Source organism: Colius striatus, chromosome 2, assembly GCF_028858725.1.
Source record: "Colius striatus isolate bColStr4 chromosome 2, bColStr4.1.hap1, whole genome shotgun sequence".
NCBI lineage: Eukaryota > Metazoa > Chordata > Aves > Coliiformes > Coliidae > Colius > Colius striatus.
In genome coordinates this window covers 70,351,858-70,364,151 of record NC_084760.1, presented here as the reverse complement: position 1 = coordinate 70,364,151, position 12,294 = coordinate 70,351,858, and the positions used below count along the sequence as shown (strand labels likewise).

Sequence of the window (12,294 nt, the reverse complement as noted above, 5' to 3'; positions counted from 1 at the left end):
TGAAACTGTTAAGACTTGGATTTTCAGAAATAATACAGCTCTCAAATTTTGGAGGTTCAAAACGAAATTTGTTACAATAGCTCCAAAAATACTCAGTTACATGGTTACTGTTATATGTGTATGTATTTTTTAAAAGTAATTTCAAAGTAAAAATAAGGTTTGAGAATTAAATCCTAAATGTTTATGTTTATGATATTATAGTAAGGTATGAGATGAATTTTGTAAATAACTTTCGAAGCAATCTAGTATTGTAGTCATACTGCATAAGTACACGAGTTACACTCATGACGCTGCAAAAATTCTGGAGGTACTAATATTTGCAATGCTTGTTTGTTCCGAGTTTTCTTCTAGTAACTATGGCCCATGAGTTCCTTTTTCATATGTTCTGGTAACATAACTTCTGTGTTTCCTCCAAAACTGATTTTATAATTGAGGCTTTTTGCTGGTTTTGATGGAGTCAGTTACAAAAGATGCTAATTATGCAGTGCTTCAGTTATCTCAAGAGGCACTGTAGGTTTAGCTTTTAGTATGTATATGTAGTTCTGTGTTTTTATGTCCGATGCTTGCTTGCCAGATTTTAAGCTTTATATAGCTTGATTTGGGGTGAAGATATTCACTGTTTTGAGTAGCTGATCTACAATAGGGAGAAATACTGGATCACATCTTTTAGATAAGAATGCCTGTATTGCATGTATTCACCTAAAATAAGTAATTAATTTTCTAGAGTAGAGTGTGAGGATAGAGAAACACCATGCTCTGTTAATCACATCAAAATGAAATTAACCTTCAACATTGAAGTTGTCAGCTGCATCTGCTGCAGGGATTTTCTTGAATGTGTTGTGAAAAAGATTTGATGCCATCAACTATTATCAATAAAATTCCTATTTTCACTTTTTCTTGTCCTTGAACCAAAAATGTTATTAAAACAAAATTTAAAAAAATAAAAACTTTAAATATATAAGCAGGAATTGTGAGTTGATAGTACAAATTAGATTATAAATTCAGTTTCTGATCTTCATTGAAGCAAAGGGAAGTAAGAGATATCAGATGTTAGAATGTCTCTTCAATGCATAAACTGAGATTAGATTAGTCTTTTACTCTGATATATATTCCAGATGGGATTAACTAATCTTACTCAAATTTTAAAGTTATTAAAACATAGGTAATAAACCATAGACTGGGGCAAGACAGTAATCTAATATCTTTAAGTAAAGACTTTTAGAACCAAGTAATATCAGGTTTTGAATTTTATTTTAGTATCCTACAGTATAATATTAGAAGAATCAACATATTGTCCTGCGAATATATGCTTGCATTGATCTGTTAGTCATTAAGAATGTTCACTCATCTGAACATATCTGCATATCAGAGTGTTTGTAATATTTGTATTGAATTCACTTACTGCTTTACCACCTTGAGCAACACCAATGAAATTAGAATAGGGCCAGTTGTCTTTAATGTAGACAATCTAAAAATGGATCAGCCCACACAAGTATTGTACATTTACATGCTATTTTTTCTGAAATGGGGGGAATTTGCTCTTAGAACAAAATGTGTTTCATAATTACCGTTCAGATGCTGCAATAATTGATAGTTGCTGTGCCAACTGGGTCTACTTGATAACATACCTTTAGTATTGAGTGTTTACATCATCAAAATATTAATACTTATGTTATTGAAAAGGTTAAAACTAAAAGTTGAACCCTTTATAGTGCTTTAAAATGAAATTAGTATTATTAATGTACCTACACAAACCTGAAAATTCTAAGGTTATGGTCACCACACTTATATTTTGTGATATCGTTTCATATGGGATTGCTGTTTATAGTGCTAAGAGCATGTATCAGTGTCTGGTGGTTTAACCTTGGCTGGGTGCCAGGTGCCCACCAAGTAATTCTATTACTCCTACTCCTAAACTGGAAGGAGGGAGAGAAATGTAACAAAGGGCTTTCAAGTCGAGATAAGGAAAAGGAGATCACTCAGCAATTACTATGATGGGCAAAACAGACAATTGGTTTATTATCTGCATCTACAAATCACTGTGGCACACAATAAAGTAGTTGTTCTTGCTACAGATTACCCCTTTAGATTGAGAATCCTTTTGTAACACTTTTTTTTTACCACTCTAGATACTTTTACCATATTTGTGACCCCTGCTTGTCTAGTTAACAGGTTAGGTGAGTTGAGCTCCTGCTACATTGCTGCAGGACATTTATTTCTTTAACTTGCTCTCATGACTCTTAGGTTTTTATTCTTTTTATCAATATTGTTATTGCCAATATTGAAAGTGTACATCTATTGCAGTCCAGATCATGCCACTGCCAAAATTGGGTTTAATAAGTTCTCTAATTTGTAGTTGAGACTTTTTTTTAGTACTTTCAGGAGTACATAATCACTTTGGGAATTCATGTGTAGCTCATTATACTGCAGTTGTGACTTTTTTTTGAGCTGCTACAGAGAACAGGAAAACTGTCTACAGTATCTTTCTGTACCTTTCTGTTTATATATGTATGACTGTCTTCAAACATTAAAACATATGCTTTGTTTGAAACCTGTTTATCAGATAAATCAAATTGTCACTATATCTGTATCTGTTGTTTTCCACTTTTACTGCATTTCAATCCTTGAGTAATCTGTACACTTCTTTAGTCATGATAGCTTATCTTTCTTTCCTTGTCCCTGGAAAAAACTTTAAATTATGTAAAAGTAAAAGGTGATGGTGCTGTAAGTTGTCTGAGATGAAGATGAGTGATCTGAATGAAGTCAGGTGACTCTGGACTTGACTGAAGTCATTGGAAATTCCCATTCTCACTTTAATTCAGCTTTTCTTGGAACCAAAAATAAAAATACATTTCACAGAATCTCAAGGGCTGGAAGAGACCTTGAAAGTTCATCTAGTCCAACCCCTCTGCCAGAGCAGGACCACCTAGAGTAGGTCATACAGGAACTCGTCCACGTGGGTTTTGAATGTCCCCAGAGAAGGAGACTCCACAACCTATCTGGGCAGTCTGTTCCAGTGATCTGTCACTCTCACAGTGAAGAAATTCTTTCTTGTATTTCTTTAGAACCTCTTATGTTCCAGTTTGTACTCGTTGCCTCTTGTCCTGTCATTGGACATAACTGAGCATGGCTCCATACTCCTGACACCTGCCCTTGACGTATTGGTAAACATTAATGACATCACCCCTCAGTCTCTTATTCTCCAAGCTAAAGAGCCCCAGATCCCTCAGCCTTTTATCATAAGGGAGATGCTCTACTCCATCATCTTTGTGGCCCTGCACTGAACTCTCTCCAGCACCTCCCTGTCCTTGAACTGAGGGGCCCAGGACTGGACACAATATTCCAGACACTGTCTCACAAGGGCAGACTAGAGGGGGAGGAGAACCTCTCTTAACCTACTGTCCACACTCCTAATACACCTCAGGATGTGATTGGCCTTCTTAGTCATGAGGGCACTTTGCTGACTCATGGCCATCCTGCTGTCTTTCAAATTACTTCAAAAAGTAATTTAAAACTAACACTTGGCTCTTCTGTCAGAGTACCTTGGTTTTAACAAGGGTGGGAATGTAAAAATCTTAGTTTATTTTTGTTGTCCTGTGGCTATTCATAACATTCTTGATATCTGTTTATCTATGTGTAAGAAGTCTACACAGACCAATTCCCATCCTTTAAAAGATTCTCCTTGGTTTTTTTATGTCTACAGTTTCTTTGGCTGTATTGGTCTTTATACTTTTGTTTTTAATAGAGCTATACTGTGATCTAAATGAAAGTAAGAATAATACAAGGCAGTCTCAAATTAACAATAGAAAACCCTAATTCATGAACTAAATGTCGTTTAGTCTCTGCTGATACATAACAATGGAACATATCCTAAGTCAGTAAATGCTTATCTTTGTACAGGCAAGTTATTTCTATAAGTTGTTAATGATGTTTAATATTGTCTTTCTCAATGAAATACTTGGGAAATTTTCCAGATGTGATTTTTCGCTGATCTGATAAAAGACAAGAGATTAGACTTGGAACTTCTGGCCATTTATATTCCTCACAAATAATGGTTTTAATATCAGTGTGTAATTGTTTCATAGTTATTAATTATTCATTATTCACTGCATAAGCATGCATTTTATACTTTGTCAAAACAAATATATTGAATCCAGCGTTCTTTTTATATTTACTACTTTAAATTCTATTCAGAATTTCTTGTGTTCTGCTTTTCTTTTAATTTTTTTTTGGTTGTCTCTAAAATGCTTGCTCAATTAACTTTTAATTTTTGGTTTGTGAGAGGCTTTATGATCAATTAATTATAATGTTCCAGACTATATTGCACTGTTACTCAAAAATTATTTAAAAAAACAAAAGGGGATGTGACTCCCCTGATAAATCTGAATATATAATCTTTTTCTTAAATTTGCATGAATATATTTTTTAATTATTAATAAATTGAAAAGCTTTATTTTATTACTTGGAAATTCAGAAAACTGAAGATCCGTACTGAAGACAGTTATGTAGATTAACCACAATCTTTAAATTCTTAACAATCAACTGCCACTGATTTATGGTACACATTTCTTCAGTGGTTGCTTCAAAACCCATGTAAATCTAACAGAAAAGTACTTGCTCTCCTCTATAAGATTGAATCTAGAATTTTAAGGTGAGAAGGAGGCAACTTATCAGTGTAAAGATTGTTTCAAATCTGTTATTTCTATGTCATCACACTGTCTCAGCATCGAAAATAAAAATTCATATTCAATATGTGTGCTTTTTTTACCTTATCTAGTCCTAGTCTTACTCAACTGTAGCAACTGATGATCCATTCTTCAGTAGGAACAAAGAAAGATCAGAGTACTCCTACTGGAACAGCATTTTTGTATGATAAGGTTTTTTTCCTGCACCAACAGGAATTTATAGAGCTACATTTTCCTTTTAGTAAAAGAGAGCATGGCAAAGAGCAGAAGACTCTTGCTGTGAATCTTGCTTTGCAAGGGTTAAGCTAAGTGTTTGGAGCTGTGGCTTGAAAACAGGAATGAAGACAGCATGATGAGATGAAAAGTGCATATAGGAGGCTGCTACTCAACTTTTCCTCAGTGCTCTGATTTTTCTTATTTTGACAACAGCTGTAGCAACTAACAATGATGAACAACATGTATATATGTCTTTGCTAACTGCAAAAGATCCCAAAGCAAGTGGAGACTTAAAATAATAGAATCATAGCATGGTATGGGTTGGAAAGGACTTTTAGAGGTCATCTAGTCCAATTCCCCTGCAGAAGCAGGTTCTCCTAGATCAGGTGACATAGGAACATGTCCAGGCAGGTCTTGAAGACCTCCAAGGAAGGAGACTCCACAACCTCCTTGGGCAGCCTGTGCCCTGTCACTCTCACAGTGAAATAGTTTTTTCCTTATGTTTAAATCATAGAATCATAGAATGGTAGGGGTTGGAAAGGAACCTTTAGAGATCATCTAGTCCAATTCCCCTGAAGAAGTAGGTCCACCTAGACCAGGTCGCATAGGAACATGTCCAGGCGGATCTTGAAGACCTCCAAGGAAGGAGACTCCACAACCCCTCTGGGCAGCCTGTGCCAGGGCTCTGTCACCCTCTCAGTAAAATAGTTTTTTCTTATATTTAAGTGGAACTTTTTGTGTTCCAGCTTCATCCCATTACCCCTTGTCCTGTTGCTAGCTACTATAGAAAAAAGGGATGTCCCAACCTCCTGACACCCACCATTTAAATATTTATAAATGTTAATAATTTCCCCTCAGTCTCCTCTTTTCTAAGCTAAACAGCCCCAGTTCCTGCAGGCTTTCCTCGTATGAAAGATGTTCCAGTCCTGTGATCATCTTGGTGGCCCTGCGCTGGACTCTCTCCAGAAGTTCTCTGTCCCTCTTGAGCTGAGGAGCCCAGAACTGGACACAGGACTCCAGATGAGGCCTCACCAGGGCAGAGTAGAGTGGGAGAAAAACCTCCCTTAATCTGCTGGCCACACTCTTCTTGATGCATCCCAGGATGCCATTGGCCTTCTTGGCCACGGGGGCACATTGTGGACTCTTGTTCAGTTTATTATCAATCAGGACTCCCAGATCTCTCTGCAGAGCTGCTCTTCAGCAGTTCGACCCCAAGCCTGTACTGGTGCATGGGGTTGTTTCTTCCCAGGTGCAGGACTCTGCACTTGTCCTTGTTGAACCTCATGACGTTCCTCTCTGCCCAATTCTCAAGCCGGTCGAGATCCCGCTGAATGGCAGCACAGCCTTCTGGGGAATCAGCCAGTCCTCCCAGTTTGGTGTTATCATGCAATTTGCTGAGGGTACACTCTGTCCCCTCGTCCCATCCCTGTGGAACTCCACTGGCCGCAGGCCTCCAACTCGATTCTGTGCCATTGATCACCACCCTTTGGGCTCTGTCATTCAGCCAGCTCTCGATCCACCTCACTGTCCACTCATCCAAGCCACACTGCTTGAGCTTTCCTGTGAGAGTGTTATGGGAGACAGTGTCAAAAGCCTTGCTGAAGTCAAGGTAGATGACATCCTCTGCTCTCCCCTCATCTAGCCAGCTGCTTATGCACTCATAGAAGGCTATGAGGTTGGTCAAACAGGATTTCCCCTTGGTGAAGCCATGTTGACTCCCTCTGCTAACCATCTTATCCTTCATATGTTCAGTCATAATATTCAGGATGAGTTGTTCCATCACCTTTCCAGAGATGGAGGTGTGGCTGACTGGCCTGTAGTTTCCTGCCCTTTTTGAAGACTGGCATGACATTGGCCTTTCTCCAGTCCTCAGGCACCTCGCCTATCCTCTATGATTGTTCAAAAATGATGGAGAGAGGCTTAGCAATCACATCAGCCAGCTTCTTCAGCACTCTAGGATGCATCCCATCAGGACACATGGACTTATGAGCCTTAAGCTTGGCCAACAAGTGTTTTACCTCATCCTCTTCCAGCCAGGGCAAGTCCTCTGCTGTCCTGGCCATCCTGTTGTCTTTACTGGACTGGGCTTCCCAAGAGCCGGTCTTGGCCGTGAAGACTGAAGCAAAGAAGGCATTCAGTACTTCAGCCTCCTCTGCATTCTTGGTCACCAGGGCACTGTCTGTGTTTAGCAGCAGGCCCACATTCCCCCTCATCATCCTTCTGCTGCTGATGTACTTGAAAAATGCCTTATTACTGTCCTCAACTTCCCTGGCTAAATTTAATTCTAGAAGGGCTCTAGCCTTCCTAGCTGCACCCCTACATGCCCTGGCAATGTTCCTATACTCTTCCCAAGAAGCCAGCCCTTGTTTCCACCTTTCATAGATGGCTGCTTTCTGCCTGAGTTTTACCAGCAGGTCCTTGCTCATCCATGGAGGCCTCCTACCTCCTTTTCCTCCTTTCTTGCGCGTTGGGACACACTGATCCCGGGCTTGGAAGAAGTGGTGCTTGAAGATTGACCAGCTCTCATGGGCACTTCTCCCTTCTAGAATCATATCCCATGAGATCCATCCAAGTAGATCTTTGAAGAGGTCAAAGTCAGCTCATCTGAAATCCAGGGTCATGGTCCTGCTTTGTGTTCTGCCTCTTCCACACAGGATCTTGAACTCTACCATCTCATGGTCGCTGCAGCCGAGGTTGCCTCCAACCTTTACATCCCCAACCAGGCCCTCCTTATTTGTCAGTACCAGGTCCAGCAGCACACCCCTCCTCGTTGGTTCCTTGATCACCTCAACATGAAGTGGTCATCAACAATCTGTAGGAACCTCCTGGACTGTGTGTGCTTGGCTGTGTGGCTATCCCAGCAAATATCAGGGTGGTTGAAGTTCCCCATGAGGACCAGGGATTGTGATTGTGAGGCAGCTCTCAGCTGTTCGTAGAAGGCCTCATCTGCTTCCTCCTCCTGATCAGGTGGCCTGTAGCAAACTCCTACAACAATATCACCTGCCTTGCCCTGCCCATTAATTTTTACCCCTAAGTAATCTACCCGCTCCTCATTCCCACCCAGGCACAGTTCGGTACACATTGACTGTTCCCTCACATAGAGAGCAACTGCACCTCCACGCCTTGTCAGTCTGTCTTTCCTGAACAATACATAGCCCTCCATGGCTGTGCTCCAGTCATGGCAGTTGTCCCACCACATCTCTGTGACTGCAATGAGGTCATAAATGTATTTTTTTTCTGTTCCAGCTTCATCTCATTACCCCTTGTCCTGTTGCTAGATACAACAAAAATAAGGAATGCCCCAACCTCCTGACATCCACCATTTAGATATTTGTAAATATTAATGAGACCCCTGTACATGATCCAGTACATGTGGGAGCCTATTTTACTGCCTCATTACAGAGAACCATTGTAAGGTTAATGACTTTTTGATGGCAGTTACTGCTGCTTTATCGGGATTAGAATTGCATTTAATTGAGGGGCCACTGGAGATTTAGTGGTTCTTACTTCCTTTCAAATCTTAGTTTCATACTAGTTTCCATTTGCTCTTATAAGATCATCCCTGTGACTTCCAGTGTAGCTGTTGAATTCACAGAGAAAATTGTACACAGTGGGCCATTAGACATAGAATTTACCTCTGCTCTCTAATTCAGATGTATGTGATTCCATTAGTGGTTCCATTAGGGAAGAAACAGAAGACTGTAAAAATGGAGAGCATATTTTATATAAATAAATATGTATGTAGTGTGAAGTCTTCACCTCTTCACAGAAAATCTATTATTTTACTCAGTTTGTCTGAATTTGTGTTGATCATCACATGTTTATTACTAACATTTCAAATTAATTCACACTTTTTTTTCCTGTCCTCTCTGATTTTTACTTCAATTAGTTTAGGAAATTTATAAGTACATCAGTCCTGGTTTGTTTTGTTTGGTTTTTTTATCATATACAATTATTTTTTAAACTGTTACATGTTGCTGAGCAAAATATTAGGAAGTATTATGTGCAGTCATGATTTTATATGTACTTCAATTTTTTTTTTCTTCCCCAGGAATTCTAGAGGTTTTACACTGTGTATTGGTAGAAAGCCCAGAAGCTCTAAACATTATTAAGGAAGGACATATTAAATCAATCATCTGTCTTTTGGACAAACATGGAAGAAACCATAAGGTAGGCAAAGAAGAGACAAGCGTATTTAGGTGTGGAGATTTGTGAACAAAGCAAGCACCTTGTTCTGTGCAGAAGTTAGATTTCAAATACTTTAATACTATATTCATAATCAGGAATGAAACTTTTCGTAAAAGGCATGTAAGCAGTTTGAAGAAGCAAAGGGGAACATTATCTTCTTTTAGATGAAGGAATTGATACACTAATTCTCAAGCGAAGCAGAAAGAATATATCTTAATGTTGTCAGGAGTGTTTTAAAATTTTTGTAAAATGAAACTACAATGTTGGATGAATTACATACCCTTACGTGTGTTCCAGTAACAAGGTATATGGCATTCTGTTGCCTTAAGTGACTCTCGGAGATTATGAAAAAATATTTAATATTAAAACCATCTTTTTTTTACCCAGGTTTTGGATGTTTTGTGTTCACTCTGTGTTTGCCATGGAGTAGCCGTGCGATCTAATCAACATCTAATCTGTGATAATCTCCTGCCAGGAAGAGATCTGCTCTTACAGACGCGCCTTGTCAACCATGTGAGCAGGTAAACTATGAAGATAGCAGAATAAAACTTGTGATTAAAAGAAATAGTCACTACAGAAAACCTGTTTTAGTTCCAAAACTTTTTGTAAGATATGCTATTCCTGCTAGAATTTTAAATAATCTTTGCAATATTGGCTATAATCAAACATGAGTCAGAGAGAGCTGCCACAAGATAAAGCTGCTCTAAACTGATTTAAGTCTATGAACTGTAGTCTCTTCTAAAGATTCTTGTCTAAACTTAGCTGTGCCTTCAAATTACTGTGAAACAGTGTCCTGTGATTGCCTTTATGTTTATAAATTTATGAGGATTTCCTAATCACTTTTGGTCAGGTTCAAACTTCATGCCAAACACCTTTACCAGTGCCTGGGATATTTAGGAAGTGCCTTCACCTTTCCTTCCACTGGCAGGGTTGTACAAGCTACCTTCCTGCAAACATTAATAGCAAGACAGTAACATCTTAAACTAGCAAAGAAATGTTTACAAGATAAATGTTTACCCAGAGTTTGAATTTATGCTGAGGTAGAAGAATCTGGCTTTTATGGAAGGTTTGTGGAATATTCCTCTGTCTCAAACTTACATCTATTTTTAAAAATATCAATCTTTAAGTGAGAATGAAAATTGAAACACAGAAATATGATTCAGAGTTCATACAATTTATTAGATGATGGAAAACATTAAAAATTCACAACTGTGGATTTAAAGGAAATCTTTTCAAATCTAAAGGTGAAATGACCTTGATAATTTTATAGTTAATACAGTTACTCATATTTTTCATTACCACATGGGACTTGACATCCCCCAACACATCCAGTAACACAACAACATATGTAACACATGGAAATGTGATGTAATGTCATGTCATTCCATGTCAACAATAAATTTGAACTGATAAGCTAAAATCACTAATTAAAACTTCTGTTAAAAATGCATGATAAATGCTAAATCAATGAGTACTGATCAAGTTTCTGAGGAAAGTAGAGCTGTCTTTTTCAAATCTGACTGTAGACAAAGTCCATGTAGTTAATACTTATTTTTTCTCTCCAGTAGAAAGTTGTGAATGAGAATATTCCTATTCTTGCAGTTCTAAAGAAAAATACTATTTTTCAATACAAAGAAAAAAGTCAGAAAGACCAATGAAAAATTGAAAACTTTTAGTAATAGACTTGAGATTGCATACCTTGCACCAAAAATAATTGGCAAAGGAACTTTCTGAGATATTGCTGTTTAACATTCTTTGCCAGGGGACTGGACAATTCTATTCACAAACCTCTATTTAAAAAGAGCAAATTGGACAATTAGGTTGATTAAATTGCTACAAGAAAAGGTTCATGAGATACATAAAGAAGGAGAAGCAGAATGAAAATACTATACTGCTGTTAAACAGGAGAGGTGACTTAGTTACCAACAATGCTGAAAAGGTGGAGGTTCTTAACACTTTCTGAACCTCTGTCTTTACTAGCACTGTTGGGCTCCAGACTCTGGGAACAAAAATCCAGACTAATGCAAACTCAAACCCACCTTCAGTGAATGAAGGGTTAGTATGTGGACTATTACAGGAGCATGACCCCTACATGTTGAGCTGGCTGATGTTGCAAGGCTGCTCTCCACAAACTTTGAGAAATCATGTAGACCCGGGGATGTCTCAGAAGACTAAAAGGTTAATGTCACCCACATCTACAATAAGGGCTGAAAGTAGGATCCATGAAATTATTGGCCTATTGGTCTTACTTAATTCCATGGGAAAGTTGTGGAACCAGTCCTTCTGGAGGCTATCATAAGTCACATGAAGCATGTAATTGGGAAGGCTGGCCCAGAGTCACCAAGGACAAATTATGCTTGTCAAACTTTACAACATTCTACAACAAAGTAAACTTCTTGGTTGAAGCGGGGTGAGCAGTGGACATTGTCTACATGGGTTTCTACGAGGCTCTCCCACAGCCTCCTCCAAAAAGAAGCCTTAGTGTCTAAACAAGTGGTCTGTGCAGTGGGTGGGGAACTAGCTGACCGACTGCATCTGGAGCATGGTAGTAAATGGCTTCTTTTCAAACTGACAACCTGTCACATGAGGGATCCCCTAGGGATCGATATTCATTCCAAGGCCGTTTAATATCTTCATAAGGGATCTGGATGATGAGATAAGTGTACCCTGCTGAAGTTTGCTCATGATATCAAACTGTGTGGGGAAGTGAACACTTTGGAATGGCATAACACTTCGGAACTCTGCTGGAAGAACTGGATAGGCTGGAAGAGCGAGCTAACAAGAACCTTATGAATTTCAACAAGGAAAAGTATAAGGTCATCTTGCACCTGGAAAAACATAATCTAGGAATGCAGCACAGGCTGGGATCTGCCCAGCTGGGGAGCAGCTCAGTGAAAGGGACCTGGGCGTTCTGGTAGACAAGAAGCTCAGTATGAGTAAACAGTGTGCTGCTGCAGCAAAGAAAGCCAACAGGATGCTGGGTTACATCAAACAAGGGCATCACCAACAGAGATAGTCAGTATCCCACTCTGCTCAGCACTTGTCGGGCAGACTGGTAAGGGTCTAGAGAAGGGCCACAAAGGTGATCAGAGGACTTGGAAGCCTGCTACATGAGGGAAGGCTGAGAGAATTAGCTTTGTTCAGTCTTTGAGAAAAGGCGGCTTAGGAGAGAGCTTATCACCATGTTCCAGTACTTAAAGAGTGG

At 39.0% G+C, this 12,294-nt stretch overlaps 1 protein-coding gene across 1 annotated transcript in view; it reads left to right on the top strand.

Annotated features, from left to right (window-relative positions):
- The window catches only part of RYR2 (ryanodine receptor 2), a 430,121-nt gene that overhangs the window by 210,626 nt on the left and 207,201 nt on the right, over positions 1-12,294 (top strand). The window contains exons 18-19 of the mRNA XM_061991036.1: positions 8,953-9,071; positions 9,477-9,610. Of these exons, the coding sequence (XP_061847020.1) occupies positions 8,953-9,071; positions 9,477-9,610 (253 nt within the window). The remainder of the gene's footprint in view (positions 1-8,952; positions 9,072-9,476; positions 9,611-12,294) is intronic.